At 48.3% G+C, this 17548-nt stretch overlaps 1 protein-coding gene across 1 annotated transcript in view; it reads right to left on the reverse strand.

Annotated features, from left to right (window-relative positions):
- bora (aurora kinase A activator-like protein bora) overlaps window positions 1–17548 on the reverse strand; it is a 40614-nt gene that overhangs the window by 15638 nt on the left and 7428 nt on the right. Inside the window, exons 4-8 of the mRNA XM_084576275.1 lie at window positions 15823–15947; window positions 15369–15422; window positions 13615–13671; window positions 12576–12708; window positions 11235–11292 (exon numbers count right to left, since the gene is read on the reverse strand). Of these exons, the coding sequence (XP_084432401.1) occupies window positions 11235–11292; window positions 12576–12708; window positions 13615–13671; window positions 15369–15422; window positions 15823–15947 (427 nt within the window). The remainder of the gene's footprint in view (window positions 1–11234; window positions 11293–12575; window positions 12709–13614; window positions 13672–15368; window positions 15423–15822; window positions 15948–17548) is intronic.

Consider the following 17548-nt stretch of genomic DNA (forward strand, 5'->3'; position numbering starts at 1 on the left):
GTTCCTGTTTTGTTTCAATCACCAAAAACTAAAGCCAGGCTGACTCAAGAACAGGTACTACAAAAGGTGAAGAGTCAGTGATTATATTGCAGTATTCTCATTCCGCGCGTGACCTGCATTTGAATGTGACGTCACAGCCATCTCTTGGCTGCTGAAACCGAAACTGGCGAGAAAAGATAATTCAATTAAAAATTACTTAGCAGTCTTAGGCAAAAATCGCACGGTGATCCATATACAGGAATGTCTTACGCATCATTAGGAGAAAGGAAAATGCAAACAAAATATATAGTAATCATTGGCATAAAGTCGTAAGCTACCACATTTTGTGGAAAGACCACCAGACACAGACACAAAGCCCTGATTTAACAAAGCCGTACAAACGTCCTGAACGGCCTAGGTAACGTACCTGGGATTCAAGGGTCCCATTGAGGCTCAATTTCAATCTCACCCCCCACCCGAAGAAGCTGTCCAAGTTCAGCCATTTCGTGCGGTCTTGTGACATCCCACAACGTGCTGACCAATCATAACTGGCCAAGTCACGCGCCAACAATTAGAGGCGTGCCAGCGGTTTCTCGCTTACAGAGTGAAGGCAAAAGCCAGATTTTCCAGCGAATTGAGCCTTGAACATCATCGCATGAAGAAATTCACAGAAACAAACGTCTGCAGAAAACACTAGTAAAACTTGTGCAGAATTGCCTCCCCCCCATCTGACCACATAAGGCTGTGTACAGTTGAATCCCGCCACAACGAATACCGCCATAACGAAATTTCCGCGACAACGAATAATTTTTTATTCCCCGCGAGTATCCTATAAGAATTAATGGCCTAAATTTCTCTGCACAACGAACCATTTTTGCAGAGCGTTTCCGCTTCAACGAAATTTTCGCGTTCAAAATCGAAACCGAAACTAGTTTTATTGGCGAGAAGTCCAAGTGAAATCCAAAGCCACATTAAGCATGAAATCACGTGATTGCAGTTCCGCCATTTTGGCTTTGTGTCGTGGTCGCGTTGTTCACTCGCTGCCATTCTCTTCGACAACGACGAGTTTTCATCCGCAGGACACGATGGCAACGCAAGTGAAAAAACGCAAAACTCTTTCCCTTGAGCAAAAAGCTCAAATAATCGCCCAAGCAGAAAGCGGAAGGAAGAAAGCGGCAATTGCTGAAGACTTCGGAATTCCTGCAAGTTCGCTGTCAACGATTCTAGGCAATAAGGACAGCGTGAGAATGGCACTTGCTTCAGGCACATCCTCGAAGCACAAAAAGGTGACGCGGCCCCTCCATGAAGAGTTGGACAAAGCAGTGCATGCGTGGTTTGTGGAAGCACGAGCCAGCAACGTCCCCCTGTCCGGAAGCATCGTCCAGCAGAAAGCCTTGAACTATGCATGCCTACTTGGCATTGATGATTTTAAAGCCAGCATTGGCTGGCTAAACCGTTTCAAGGCCCGCCATAACATCGTTGGAAAAGTGTTGTGCGGCGAGTCAATGTCAGCAGACGTGGACGGAGCAGCTGCTTGGAAGGCGAGTAACATGGCCGGAATTTTAAGCAACTTCGCGCCTGCAGACATTTACAACGCCGACGAGACCGGGCTATTCTACGAGATGTTGCCGGCTAGGACGCTCGACTTCAAGGGGCAGCGCTGTCACGGCGGCAAACACAGCAAAAAACGCATCACAGTGCTGCTTTGCACAAACATGGATGGCTCGGACAAGCGTCCGCCGTTAGTCATAGGCAAAAGTGCCAAGCCGCGCTGTTTTAAGGGAACTCGTAGCCTACCTGTGCAGTACAAGGCGAACAACAAGTCATGGATGACCCGCGCTATTTTCACCGAGTGGATGATGGCATTCGACCGCGACATGAAGCGGCAGGGCCGTAAAGTTTGCTTGCTTTTGGACAATTGTTCAGCGTATCACTCCGACGAAGTCAAGCTCACTAACACGGAGCTGAGGTTTTTCCCTCCCAATTGCACGTCTGTCTTACAGCCTCTCGATCAGGGCGTGATTCTTAGCCTGAAGCGCGCTTACCGCGGCAGGTTAATTCAGCGGCTGCTTTTTAACACTGAAACCGGCCGAGACACGAAGGTGGACTTGTGCGTGGCACTGCAGATTATGTCTGCTGCCTGGAGCACACTGGGGCGCTCAGTAATTGTGAACTGTTTCAGGCACGCCGGATTTGCCGAAGGTCGACCCGTACACTCTGCTGGCCTAACACCAGGCGTTACAGACGACGACGAAGAGGCGTCACCGGCTCCGGGGATCGCGGCCGCCTGGAAAACGCTGGGAGAAATAGGAACCGTGCCGCCTAATCTCGAGCTCGACGAATACATCGGCGCTGACGCTTGTGTTGTTGTTCACGAAGATGTGAGTGATGAGCAGATCATAAAAGCTGCCCGGAATGATCAGGACTCTTCCGATGAAGAAGACGACGACGTACAGGAAGCGCCGGCTGCGGCAACCGCCGTACAGGTGATGGACGCTTTTGATGTCATCAGGAATTTCATTGCTGTCCGAGACGACGATGTTGCAATGGGTTTGCTGACCGAGTGCGAAAATCGCGTGACGGCGTTGCTCGCCGTGAAGCGTAAGCAAACCAAGCTTACAGATTTTTGGCATTAAACGCCTTTGCTGCTGCTTGGGCAATTCTTTCTGCGTTTCACGTCAAATTTTTGCGATAACGAAGTTCCGCGAGAACGAATTTTTTTTCGTGCACCGTGAATTTCGTTATAGCGGGATTCAACTGTATTCTATCCAGGGTATAGTATCGCATTCGTTTTTATTCTCGGTTGCTCAGTCCTATTCATCTTCCCATTCTACACCACTACCTGTTGATGCAAAAGCTTCCATGCAAATCTTGTAACGGTGTCAATCATAAAAAAATCTGTAAGGTGTGTGTGTCCGGAAAGATATCAGGTCAGGAAACATCCCATATGGAGTACATCATCACATTAGCATTATACCTCAGCCCAAAGGGCAGGATGGCATAACTGCCACATGCACATAGCATTTGGCCACAAAGGAAATGACGTCTCAAGTTTCGGAACCTATGATCAAAATTGGGCTAATATTTATGGTTTACCCAGCATATGCCACAGCAATAGGTAAGTATTTACTCTGAAATGTGGATTTAATGGTTGGTTGGAACGTCTAGCGCTGGCAGTACTTTGGGCACAAGGGATCGAATTACCAGCCGCAGGGCACAGCTTCAGCGCGAGCGAGATGGGCGCCGGAGACAAGCGATGGTGATGGCGATGCCGCAGCGTTTTCTGTTCTTTGTCTTCTTTACATTTCCCCCGCGTGAAGAAGTCGCCATCCTGGTGACTCAGGGAGAAGAGACGACCAGAGGGTTGTAATATGGCTTGAGGCGGCTAACGTGGACAACCTCGCGGCCGCGACGGCGGTGGTCGGAAGAAGGGGTGACTGGCTCGATGACGTAGTTCACAGGGGATGTGCGTTCCAAGACGCGATAAGGTCCGTGGTATTTGGTGTCTAGTTTGTTGGTGGCAGGAACGCATAGCCAAACGAAGCTGTCGGCCAGGAACGTGGGAGCAGGGGTATCGGTATCATGCTGATCTTTGCAATAGCCTTGAGTGTTGGAGGTAAACGTGCGAGCTAGCTGCCGGCATTCCTCGGCCTTCTGCGCAATATCTGACAAGGCACTGTACTCAGAGGCATCTGGATGGTATGGCAAAATTGTGTCCAGAGTACAAGATGGTTCACGGCCATATAAGAGAAAGAAGGGCGAAAACCCAGTTGTTGCTTGGGTGGCTGTGTTGTACGCGAACGTTACGAATGGCAGTACCTGGTCCCAGTTGGAGCTTCCCGATTCAGATGTAACATACATTGCGAGCATGTCCCCAAGCGTACGGTTGAAGTGCTCCGTGAGGCCGTTTGTTTGTGGGTGGTACGCGGTTGTAGCCCGATGTATCGATTTGCAAGACGACAGGAGCTCTTGAACTACTTCGGAAAGAAAGACACGACCTCTGCCACTCAGTAGCTCGCGAGGGGCGCCGTGTCGAAGAATGAAGTGGTGTAGAAGAAAATGGGCTACCTCTCGGGCTGTCGCCGCGGAAAGTGCAGCAGTCTCGGCGTAACGGGTCAGGTGATCGACTGCGACGATGACCCATCGTTTACCAGCGGCCGTGCATGGTAGCGGACCATAAAGGTCGATTCCCACGCGATCAAACGGGCGAGCTGGACAAGGTAAAGGCTGGAGAGGGCCAGCGGGGTGGCGAGGAATCTTGCGTTGTTGACAGGCGGTACAAGAGCGAATGTAGCGCCGTACGAAATTGTACATTCCCCGCCTGTAGTACCTCTGACGAATTCGATCATAGGTTTTGAGGACGCCGGCATGAGCGCTTTGAGGGTCAATGTGATGGTGGGCACAAACCTCGGAGCGGAGGTGGCGCGGAATGACAAGAAGCCACGTTCTGCCGTCTGAGTTGTAGTTCCTGCGGTAGAGAAGGCCGTCTCGAATGGCGAAATGGGAGGCCTGTCGGCGGAGTGCCCGAGGATGCGTAGCCGCGGAAGTAGTGCCAAGGATATCCAGCAGGTTAGAAACCCAAGGATCTTGTCGTTGCTCGAAAGGCATATCCTCAATGGTGAGTGCTGACAAGAATGCTTGAGGAGGGGACGATGAGTTAGGCGAGCGCACCGGTGACCGAGAAAGAGCGTCGGCGTCAGAGTGCTTGCGGCCAGAGCGGTACACTACACGGATGTCGTATTCCTGAAGCCTGAGAGCCCAGCGCCCGAGACGGCCAGACGGATCCTTGAGAGACGCGAGCCAGCAGAGAGCATGATGATCTGTAACTACCTCGAAGGAGTGGCCGTATAAGTAAGGGCGGAACTTCGTTACAGCCCACACGATTGCTAAGCACTCCTTTTCGATAACGGAGTAGTTGGACTCGGCTTTGGTGAGAGCACGGCTTGCGTAGGCGACAACGTATTCGGAGAAGCCAGGCTTGCGCTGGGCGAGGACGGCGCCGAGGCCGACACCACTGGCATCGGTGTGAAGTTCTGTAGGTGCAGTAGGGTCGTAATGGCGAAGGATTGGGGGTGACGTCAGAACATTGCGCAGTGTCGCGAATGCATCATCGCAGGCTGGCGACCAAGAGGAGAGGTTAGGGGTGCCTTTCAAGAGCTGTGTAAGGGGGGCTATGATGGTTGCGAAATTCCGAACAAAACGACGAAAGTACGAGCAGAGGCCCACGAAGCTTCGCAGTTGTTTCAAAGTGGTCGGTTTCGGAAAGTCAGCGACGGCGCGCAGCTTCTCAGGATCAGGCAGAACTCCATCTTTACACACAACATGTCCGAGTATTGTGAGCTGGCGGGCACCAAAACGGCACTTTTTGAGGTTCAGTTGAAGACCGGCGCGGGTTAGGCAGGTGAAGACCTTGCAAAGTCGTGTCAGGTGGGTCGGGAAGTCGGTTGAAAAGACGACGATATCATCGAGGTAGCATAAACAGATGTTCCATTTCAGGCCGCGCAGTACAGTGTCCATCATTCTTTCAAATGTGGCTGGGGCGTTACAGAGTCCGAATGGCATAACATTAAATTCGTATAGTCCGTCTGGAGTAATAAAGGCGGTCTTAGGACGATCCGCCTCTGCCATGGGCACCTGCCAAAACCCGGAGCGTAAATCGAGTGAGGAAAAGAATTCTGCGCCTTGCAAACAGTCTAGGGCATCGTCGATTCGTGGGAGGGGGTACACATCACGACGAGTGATTTTGTTGAGGCGGCGGTAATCAACACAAAATCGTATGGAGCCATCCTTCTTTTTAACTAGAACCACAGGAGACGACCATGGGCTACAGGATTCTCTAATTACTCCGCGTTGCAGCATGTCATCGACTTGTTGGGCAATAACACGGCGCTCAGTCGGGGACACCCGATACGGCCGCTGATGGAGAGGTGGGTGAGCGCCAGTGTCGATGAGGTGGGAAACGGTCGTCGTGCGGCCCAAGGAAGATTGCGGAATGTCGAAGGAGGCGCGGAATTGGTGTAGAAGGTCAAGAAGTTGCTCGCGGTGGCGCGGTTCTAGAGCGCTGTCCACGGAATGGTCAAAAAGGTCCCGCTGTAGCGGATCTGAAGCCACACGAGTTGGAGTCAAGGCGTCAACTTGGCAAACAGGGAATGACACATCATCAAAGGTGAACAGAAGGTCCACGGGCTCGATGCGGCCGAGGCACTCCCCTTCGATCAACATAGCGGGAGAGGGAAGAGGATTGGCTACCAGAAGTGTGCTAGCGCCGTTTTTCATGTCAAGGACGGCAAACGGCAGCGGTAAGTGGCGGCGGCGGCAGACAACGTTAGAGGGCACAAAGAGGACTGTCGCGGCGGTGGTAAAAGAGGCAGTGAGGGGAACCAGAACAGCGCTAACGGGTGGGATGGTTGTGTCATGTGCTACGAGGAGTTTGGTCGCAAAACGAGGACACGGCTCGTGGAGCAGGACATCAGACGGTGCATCACTCGATTCAATAAGCTCTACTTGAGGACTGGCGCAGTCAATGATAGCATGATGCTGGGACAGGAAATCCCAGCCGAGAATGACGTCATGAGAACATGTGGAGTGAACGACGAATTCGATGATGTACAAGGCTGCAGCAATGACGACGCGAGCAGTGCAGATAGCTGTCGGCTGTATACTGTGAGCGGATGCGGTACGAAGCGATAGTCCCTCGAGAGGCGTAGTCACCTTTCGGATGGAGCGGCAGAGTTTTTGGCTGATAACTGATATAGCGGCACCGGTGTCGACGAGCGCAAGAGTATGAACACCTTCAACGATGACAGGAATAACATTCGCGGGATTAAGACGAGGACTTTGAAATTCGGTCGGATACGCAGTTCGTGCCTCGCGAACTGCGGCGGTTAGTTTTCCGGCTGGGTAGCGGGTCGTCGGCGCATTGGCGAAATGGAGCGGCGACGTGGTGATGGCGAACGACGAGGGCGGTAGTCCGGAGGTTCAGGGGGTGCTGTTGGAGGACCCGATGGGACTGGGAACTGGGGGGCCAAATAAGGTGGCGCAGGCCGTGCAGCAAAGGCCATATTTATTCGGCGCCGGCAGTAGCGTGTAGTGTGTCCGGGGATGCCGCAGTGGTAGCAAATAGGCCTGTTGTCCGCAGTGCGCCATGGAGATGGTGTCTGACGCAAGGGGGGAGCAAAGGCTGTTGGTGCGGACCGCATAGGGGGCGAAGCATAGGCATATGCTGGCTCAGGCGGTGGACTTGAAGTGACTTCGGCATACGTGCGACGCAATACGTGAGGAGGAGCCGGCGCGAATGCTGGAGCGTAGCTCAGTGGCGCAACGCCGGATGATGAAACTGTGGGCGTGAGTAACGGCATTGAGGGTGCGACCGGAGCTGATTGAGGAACAGGATTAGGGAGGACTTCAGAGACATGCTGCTGGATTGCATGGCGAAGCTCCGGAACAAGGCCAGTTGTTGACGACTCCTTAACATATGGCTGTAGGGACAGTTGGCGCGCGACCTCCTGACGTATAAAAGCCTTGATGTCTTCAGAGAGGCTAGATGACTCCCTCTCCGCGGCTAATCCAGCGAGTGATGCATCAGGCTGGCGAATCAAAGCACGCTCCTTGCGGAGTTCGTCGTAGCTTTGACAGAGGTCGTATATTTCCTTGACCGTATTGGGACCTTTGGCGATAAGCATGTTGAAAGCGCCGGCATCAATTCCTGTGAGGACATGACGTATCTTAACGGCCTCGGTCATGGTCGGGTCAACGCGGCGACACAAATCAACAATGTCCTCAATATAACTGGTGAACGTTTCACCGGGCAGCTGTAGTCGCGATCGACGACGCTGTTCCGCGCGGAGTTTTCGGACGGCGGGGCAGCCAAAGACATCAGAAAATTTAGTCTTGAAATTCGCCCAGGTGGAAAAGTCCGACTCGTGGTTTCGAAACCACAGATTAGCGACGTCGCTCAAGTAAAAGATGACATTGTTGAGCTTACGGTTGTCGTCCCAGTTATTGTGACGGCTGACCCGTTCGTAAGTGGTCAGCCAATCGTCGACGTCGTCATCGCTGCTTCCGCTGAAGGTAGTCGGGTCCCGTTGACGGAGCGCACCTGTGCAGGTGACGGGCGGAGGCAGGTGCAATGAAGTCGGCTCCGTCATTGGGGTAGTCAATGTTCTGCTGCGAAGTTCCAGGGCGAGATGGGTACAGGGAACTTCAGATTGACCTCCACCAAGTGAAATGTGGATTTAATGGTTGGTTGGAACGTCTAGCGCTGGCAGTACTTTGGGCACAAGGGATCGAATTACCAGCCGCAGGGCACAGCTTCAGCGCGAGCGAGATGGGCGCCGGAGACAAGCGATGGTGATGGCGATGCCGCAGCGTTTTCTGTTCTTTGTCTTCTTTGCAACTCGCACAATGAATGCAGAACAAGCACATTTAAGAAGCAGGCTCTCATCCTTGGATTGGTGAGCGAGAACTTGGAATGTATGCAAGAAATTGCAAAGTGGAATTTGGTCACAGGCATTCAATTATAAATTTCTTCTCGCATGCAGTTGTAGTTTCGGCTATAACAAGTGACTGATCTTAGTGTGCAATGCATTTCTGGAAGATATGGCCATGTCCCTGGCTGGAGTGCATGGTGTCACAGCCTCCTTTATACACTCTGTGCCTGGCAACTCCGCGCTTCGCGGCCATCGCTGCCGCTCCTCCTCCGTTGACAAGTTACGCCGCTGGCTTCCGAGAGATGGCGACAGCGACGTGGGGTCACCCTCGTCAGGCGAGTGTGGGTGCGCCGTGTTGCAAAGCGATGCGGATAGCTACGTGCTGCCGCTTTCCCGCTGTTTCGTGGGCTGTTTTGCAGTGTGCAATGTCATGCTTCTACTTTTCTCTGCCTTCGGGTGCTGCAGGAATACAGCATTGTACCAACTGGTAAGTGCCAGCTTTGTTTTGTGCTTCCGACGATCGCTGCATAGTAGGTATTCAGCTGCTTTGAGGCTTGTAAAAAATAATGACAGCCCCGAACACTGTTTATTAAGCGTCAATACTGCAACAGTAATGTTAGATGCGCACCTGTGCTTTCTGGACTGTAATGCTAATTGCTTCCCTACCTAGCTTGTCTGCATAGTGTGTTAGATGTGCTCTTGCGAAGTTTTTTTTTTGCAGTGTATGCTAATTACGAAATTTTGTGATAAAATAGAAACACAATATAATTGCAGAAAATGCAAGAATGCCATCCTTGAAGATAAAATCTCATGGTGGTATTCTGTTAACCTTACTTCAAGAATTGTAAAAGTATATAAAGTAGCAGTCTGTTCACAAAATGCAACGAGACCGCTGAAGAAAAAAAGGAGAGCAAGGGGGGGCTATAATTCAATTCTGTTACATATAGGTACACTCACACATTACCTTGCAATGGCTGGAGAAGAGCACTGGCACAAGAAATCCACCCAAATGTTGCTTTCTCTATGATGGGCACATTAACATTATCCTGTTTTAACTATATTAATCAATGGAGTGCTTTTTGACTGTACTAGTTACTTCCTTAGTACACCAATAATGCCCAACTTATGAGAGCCTTTGGTTTTGGCAATCGAAATTCGGCACGAAAATTTCCGCGACGCTTTAACTCGTTGACAAAATGTGGCAGCTACATCCCCAAGTCTGTGGAGCATGCTCTCACAAGAATGTCACATGTAAGCATACGCGAAATCAATTTTATTGGCGACGGCGATGCAAATCAATTACTGGAGTGACACAAGCACTCGCAAATGAATGCATAAAATTAATGCTCTTTGAAAGGCGGTCAACAAACCTGATGCAAGGCCTTGTACTATTGCGCGTGTGTCTTTGCCCTGTGCTAGCGATCGTCCATACAAGAAAAGTCGGGTTCAGTTTAAGTGAAAAGCGCGAAATCTTGCATATCCTTGCAGCAAGCGCCCCTTAGAATCATCATCATCATCATCAGCCTGACTATCCCCACTGCAGGGCGAAGGCCTCTCCCATATTTTTCCAATCGGTCCTACGCTAGCTGCATCCATTTGACTCCTGTGAACTTCTTGACCCCATCCACCCACCTAACATTCTGCCCTACGCTTTCCTTCCCTTGGAATCTAGTTTGTTACCCTAAGCGACCATCGGTTATCCTCTATTCTCACTACATGTCCTGCCCAGGCCCATTTCTTCTTCTTCCCCCTCAGAAACGTGGCAACAATTTTTCACTTTGAATTCACGGAAGCAGGAAAGTCCAGTATTTTATGTCATTCATTCAGTCTCACTTCAAACATCAAGGTGCGGTACAATTCAAGTCAAACAACAAGCGCTCTTTGTACGTTATTCAAAATTTAAATTATTTCCATAACCCTGCTTTTAGCGGGTCGCAGAGGAATTAGGCAGCTATTGCGTGAAAGCAGTGGCTTCAATTTTGCCTTCACTACCATTTGTTCAATGGCTTGGTGACAGAAGTGTGTCGCAAAGGTAATCAAAAACTCGACTGCGTAGCAGCATGCAGCATGATTTGGCCCAATTGGCACAGCAGTTCCACCCCTGAAAGAGTGCAGTTGTCACCATGTGTAAATAATGCCCCTCCCAAATTAGCCCGATATTATTTCTTAAAGAACCTGCCTTTAATGTGTAGGTATGTTACCTACCACTGATACTATAAGCAAGCTGAAGGGAAAAAAAAAAAGATTTAACCATGCTGGCATTGTTTGTTTTTTCTTGTTTCTAAATTTTTTTGTTATATAACTGGTCTACAGTGAACAAGAGAGCAAGGCCTAGCAAAGCACAATCTCTTCTAGACCTGAAAATAAATGTTCAGAAATGGTATAAGTGATTTAACATCCCAGTACAAGGAACGTCGTTTTGAAAGGCTTCAGATTATAGTTTCCCTCAGGGGTTCTCAAACTCGATTCCGTAAGCTCCCACTAAACCAAACCCTCATCTCCCGCCCCATCCCTCACACTTTCCATTTTCTTTGTACCAATTCTTGCTACGCATGCGGACATGGTGGCCAGTTAGTTCAAAACCATTTTAGAGAGTTAACTTTTCTTACCCTCCAGTGGGAACCCTGTTCAAAAACACAACGGAGGAGACTAGGCTTCTATTGGAATAAGCAGCGTAATGAGTTGAGAAGATATAGACCATCAATGCTGGTATGTGGCACGTCAGCAGACCCTGGGGCTGGTGCATTGTTTTTACAAAGGCTGAACGCACGCACAAGACAAGCATCACTATTCGTGCAGTGAAGAGGCGGCACAGTCACCACTTACATGCATGGGTGTCGAACTCTGGCCTTCCACCAGCACGCTGAGCCGCTGGCTCTCGCGCCTGCAATGCATGAGGAGGGTGCATCACCACTCACAAGTCACCAATCACTAAAGAGGATAGGCATGCATCAGCAGCTCTCATCTCATCTCAGCACTTACAACGATGCTCGCTACAGGGACAAATTGAGGCAGCAATGCAAGATCACAGTGCACTGCATGTTTGATCTCTTTCACTCTAAGTGAGCCTTGGCAAAGCTATCGTACCCCACTGATCACCGGCTAATTATTTCTGTACAGTACTCCAACAAAACAAAAACAGCTCACATTATAAAATGTTCCCAAGGCAAAAGGCCGGGGCAAACAGAGAGATGCCCTTACCTGCTTCTATCAATACTGAATAAGGCTTATGGCAAAAGGCTCCTTCAGAAGCAAATGTCTATGCTAAAATTAAAGCAGTGAGCTGTGATATATGAATTTCGACTTTCATTTTGTGTTCACACTGATAATAAGAATTGCTCGACTGCAGTGATCAGTGACCGCACCTACAGTGGAGCTTGTTGAATACAAGTATGATTTCCATACAATACCTGTGCTATGCCCGTACACACATTACCATTCGTGAATAATGGTTTATGCGGTTTAACATACCAAAGCGACTCGGGCTATGATGGCCACAGTAGTGGAGGACTCCCAAAAATCCAACCACCTCAGGGTTTTTTAATGTGCACTAGTACCAGTACTGGCCTATGGGGCTGAAATACGCAGGCTAACGAAAAGGGTTCTACTTAAGTTGAGGAAAACGCAGAGGGCTATGGAAAGAAAAATGGTAGGGATAATGTTAAGAGGTAGGAAACATATAGATTGGGTCAGAAAAATAACTGAAGTCACTGACATTCTAGTGGAAATCACAAAGAAATTGGCATGGGCAGGATGCATGTAGCACGAGGAAAGGATAACCGATGGTCACTTAAGATAACAAACTGGATTCCAAGGGAATTAAAGCGTAGCAGGGGGTGGCAGAAAAGTTAGGTGGGCGGATGAGGTTAAGAAGTTCGCAGGGGTCAATTGGATGCTGCTAGCACAGGACCGGGTTAATTGGAGGAATATGGGAGAGGCCTTCGCCCTGCAGCGGGTAAAGTCCAAATTATGATGATGATGATATTGTAAAGCAAAAGGGTGGCTAACTTTTCGTCTCCACCGAAAAGCGGCCGCCACAGCTCCCGCACCCTTGTGCACGGAAGTCGACCGCCCTAAACACTGCGCCACCGCGGCGGGGCCATGTGTGAATAAACTCGGGCAAGGCCATGCTGCAAATGGCAGGAAACAAGGCATGCGCGCACACACCTCTCGGGGGTGCGCATCTTTCCCTCAACGGTGTTGCAGAAGAGCTTGCGCCGTAAGGAGTCACGCGAGGTATTCTTGCGGCTGGGAAGAGCCACCTGCTTGTCCTGGGCGGCGTTGAAGGTGAAGTACTCGCCTGCAGAGGACAACGCACAACAGTTGCCTTCCCTGCCTTTAGGTGCTTCCTTGTGACAACACGTGCATGGACTGATGACAGCACAAGCTGAATCACTGCCAACCCTAACATCGCGTCAGCATTGCAGTTGATGGGACCGCAGTCAGAGTAAAGACTTTTGCCGAAGCTGGTTTTGGTTCATAGCTGAGTGACGAAAAAACAGCGCTAAGAAAGAGGAGGAAAGGACACACGCAAACACAGGTCGTCCCTGTCCTGGGTTCGCGTGTAAAAAAAAACTAAGTGTGCCTTGGGTAGCTCAGAATGTTGGCGGCATCCACTGTGGAAGAAAAAAAGCACATGCTAACAGTTGAACACAGCATTGCGACCAATGGGAGCTGTACGATTCCGCGGTGCGGAAGTAGAGCGCACATAAATACACATACTATACATAAGTGTACATGAGAGTACACATACACATGAATGATAAAGCCTGCGAAGTTGTAATTTGACACCATCCAAATGATCTTTTTGGGAACTTGAGAATGATGCCAAAGGGATCACATCTCTTCGTCCAAGGTCTATTTTTTTCTTTTACATTTGTAGTAACCAAGTGCAACTTCTACCAGTTCCGTGCAGTTGAGAGAAAAATGTTTGCACAAGAATAGAACAGCCACAACGAAAAAACTGGATGGACGTGAGTAGACGAGACAACTGGATGCTATCAAGAGTCTAAAGCTATACTGTGAACATAGAAACGAAGCTCTCAGCAGTGAGGGTAAAAAAAGTGTTACACCTAGGCGCTGGCTTTGAATACAATGTGAGATGCATTCTGAAGGGGATGAAATAAGAAAGAGAATATATCTTACATTTGCGCCAAAGCGGAATTATGCAGAATGCACCTGCACTTGAAAGGATTTGCAATCTTACCGAGAAGCGAGCTGAGATCAGCATCCGGAGGTATTGAGAGCATCGTCTGGCTCCAGACTGCACGACAAACACAACAATGAACCAAAAAGAGAAAATGTGAGACTGCAGTTGCTGCCTTTCAATCTCCTTGATTTCTGTCACAGTTAATCTGAACATATGCAATTGGTCCTCAGCAATGACGCTGTGGTCCTATAAACATAGAGGCATTGAAAAAAATCCTTCCGTTAATCAGAATTCAAGAGATTTCCAATCCTTTTGAGTATGACTTAAAGGTAATCAACTGTACAATATTATCAGCTAACAATTTCCAAGCCTTTGAGGCTCTGTGAGCAGGTACCACATTGTCCCGAGATTTCCGAAACAGAGGATTAGGAAATGATAGCTTCCATGTTGACACAGCAAGTTGTGTCATATCCATGTCATGTCCATGACAAGCAACTACAGTTGCTTGTCAGTTCAGCGCATGCTAGAATGTCACAAATGAGAGCATTAGTATAAATCTCAAATGCCAGAGCCTGGCAAGATGCAAAGATCAATGAAGCATCACCAAGAACCAGGGTCGCAAGTGTTAGCTGAAGTTCTAACAAGCAAGAAACAAGAAATAAAAATTTGGGACGATCTAGCATGTAAATGTGAGTTAGGTGGTCTACAACTTCGGCTCTCCTTTCAGTTTCATGTTTTGGTACCAGTTCTGGATTTCATGGTAAAGAAAGCTTCAGAAAAAGATCTGCGAAACTGGTGAGTGGTGGAGTGCATTATGACATTTTTAGGCCACTTAGAGCAGAGACAGCAGAGACATGTGATATTGATGTGTTCTAGATCCCTATTGTTGACGGATAAAAGACGACGACGTGCAAAGCACAGTGCAATAGACAGGCAGTTGCACGTGCAGGATTTTCTGTTGAAGTGATACCATAATAGATTTATACAATGGCCCGTAAAGTTTATCAGGTTGCGGCGCTGCTGGTCCAAAACCCACTAGCGGTCATAAAGTGTTTTATTTTACAAAAAAGAAAGCACATGCTCACACACAAAAACGTGTCAAACTGGTAGATGCTGGAACCCAGTCAGTGCGTAGGTATTTGCAACCTTCGTAGCTGTAACTTTTGTGTTCGCTGTTTGGGACCAAATGAGTGCTGCTCGCGATTCAAGATCACAGTAGCGCTCATAGCCGTGTTCTACATTCGTTTGGAACAATGTTCTCAAATTGTAGTTCACACATTATATGTGTTTGAGCAGGAAATGAAAAAAAGAAAAAAAAAAAAGAGATGGATTTCAAGGCGTGTCCTCCCTCTTCCAGCGAATCACAAATCCAATGCAGTGTATTCTCCAAACACTGTGAAATGCAGATCTACACGCAGTTTTTGACTAGGCACTTTCAAACTAGGTTCTATGGAGTGCATTTAGAGTTTCTTGAACACATCAATGATACATGTGTTCGCACCAAACTTCCTACGAGCCACTTTATTTTGGAAGTGATCAGACATTCACCATTTACCGCACAGGGTTTAACCATTAAGCAGATTATTACTACTAATACTTAACATGGGCCATTTTAAGAAGGATCCTGCATTTGAATGCCCTCTTTTGCATGTGTGTTAGGTAAAAGAGGACAGATGTTAACCAAAACATGGGAGGGCAGTTCTCCTTCAAAAACACTGAAAACCCAGCTTTTAACCACAGCTGGCAAGGAGAGCACGTAGAAACAGAGCCATAGAGAGCAGCCTTCACGAGAAAGACTCAGCAACTCTCACCAGTGACTTTCTCCGGTTCTTGTACAGACAGGGTGTGGTTGGCTTCATGTGGACCTGCGGTCAGAGGTGGATATGACAGGAGAAACCGAAGGGTCGACTAAACAACACAGCTGCAACACAACATCAAAAAAGCAGCTTAAGCTCAGTAATGCTTCAACTGCGTTCAACTGCCACCAGTGACACCTCACCGTTTCCTCTGGTGTCGCAAAGCAATGGGTTCATCAAACTGCTCATAACATGCGCAGTAACTCCCTCAAACACAAGAATCATGAAAACAAAACCTGTCCTCTCGAGGCCCTTTATGACTAAGTGTTTTAGCCATGCATTCCAACATGTGCCTGAAACCATTTTTTTTTAATCAACTTCCAGTGAAGTCTGGAAGGAGGCTGAAGTGCTTTTTGGCGAGCAAATAAGTCCAGCCACGCAACATTGACCAGCTTTCAGGAGAGCGCACCATTTGAGTTGGACAGGTGTCCCTTGACTCTCTCGGCCGGTTCCCAGGGGGACGGGACGATCTCGTGCCGTGAGAAGAACACCTCAATGGCCTGCTGGGACTGTTCCTCATATAGGGCATCACTCCTGCACGACGACAACAACACCCCAGAATAAGGTATACTACCTTCTGGCCCTGGCGGCACTGAAATCCACCTCTAGAGCTGCACAGCGCTCTTGCCTTTTACCTTCGAAGCCTGAATGCGAGCAAGGTTTCTATATTCGGATACCGATTTGCGACTCACCCACCACTCAACACGAAGTTCATCATCATCGTCATACCCTCTGCATGATGAAGGCCTCTCCTATATTGTATAAGTAAGCTTGACACTTCACACAATGAGTCGAAATACGCAACAGATTCAACAGGTTTATAGAAAGCATCTTAATGACATAATATATTCAATCCTGAGAAAGGCAAAAATTCCTAGCCAGCGAACTCAGACTGAGAACAAGTGAATGGTTTGGTTTGTGGGGTTTAACGTCCCAAAGCGACTCAGACTATGAGAGACGCCGTAGTGGAGGACTCCGGAAATTTCGACCACCTGGGGTTCTTTAACGTGCACTGACATCGCACAGCACACGGGCGCCTGGCTTTTCGCCTCCATCGAAAAGCGGCCGCCGAGGCCGGGATTCGATCCCGCTCCTTGGGAACAGTAGTCGAGCGCCCTAACCACTGCGCCACCCCGGCGGGGCGAGAACAAGTGAATGAAAATTGATTCCATATCATAAGCATAAATGCTCGCAAAACCACATAAATATTAATACTATTTCAACTGCTGATGTATCCGATGTTTGCAGCTAGTATACTCAGACTTAAGCTCCGAGAAGGCTGCATGGATTTGTTTGCAGGGCAATGAGAAATGTTGAAATCTGTATGAGATTTAACAGCAGTTCTTACTTTAGTAAAAGTAGAGAAAGTACAAAAGTGATCCCTGAAACATGCACCCATGAAATGCGCTCCTCTCAACGAACTACCTCATTCTTCAATTATGACTGCAACAATATGTTGTAACACATGTTGCAGTCATATGACTCTGCAATGAATTTTTCTCACACAAAAAATAAACACATGAAGGCAAAAGTGTGACACGCCTGCCTACATAAAAAAAAATGCGACTGTAAACGATAAGCCAATGAACAATATGCCAACAATATAATATATTAACATACAATATATATATATCAATATAAACAGTCAAGGCCGTTCAGCATTATGAGATTGCAAATTAGTTAGAAAGCTCTACAATGAAGCTGGCCGAAGTAAGCCTAACATTGCCAGGCCACATTAAAAAACATAACAAAACGGCACACACAGATATTTTCCAATGCTAGTATTAATGCACCATAGTGCAGCCATCTCAAATTCATAAAGCCGATTAAACGATAATGCACTGGTCAAAACAATGCTTTCATTTTCGTGCTGCAGATGTAACTGTAGGGTCGTTGACTATGATCATTTTATTTTAAGGGAGTAATTGCTCACTGACATCCGCCCAAGCTTAGCCATAAAGCTACAAAGAAAAACAATACAGCTTTCTCAGAAACTTCATAGTTAAAGGAAAATTTGATCTGGTCCAATACACAAGAACTGCTATTCCATTTGGCGAGTCATTTACTTCCAGACACCCGAGTTTACGAGAGGAGAAAAGATGACTTAAAGACGGCAAAAGCGTGCCTGTCCATAC

This window comes from Amblyomma maculatum, chromosome 8, assembly GCF_055883805.1.
Source record: "Amblyomma maculatum isolate TAMU_Amacu chromosome 8, ASM5588380v1, whole genome shotgun sequence".
In the NCBI taxonomy this organism is placed as follows: Eukaryota; Metazoa; Arthropoda; class Arachnida; order Ixodida; family Ixodidae; genus Amblyomma; species Amblyomma maculatum.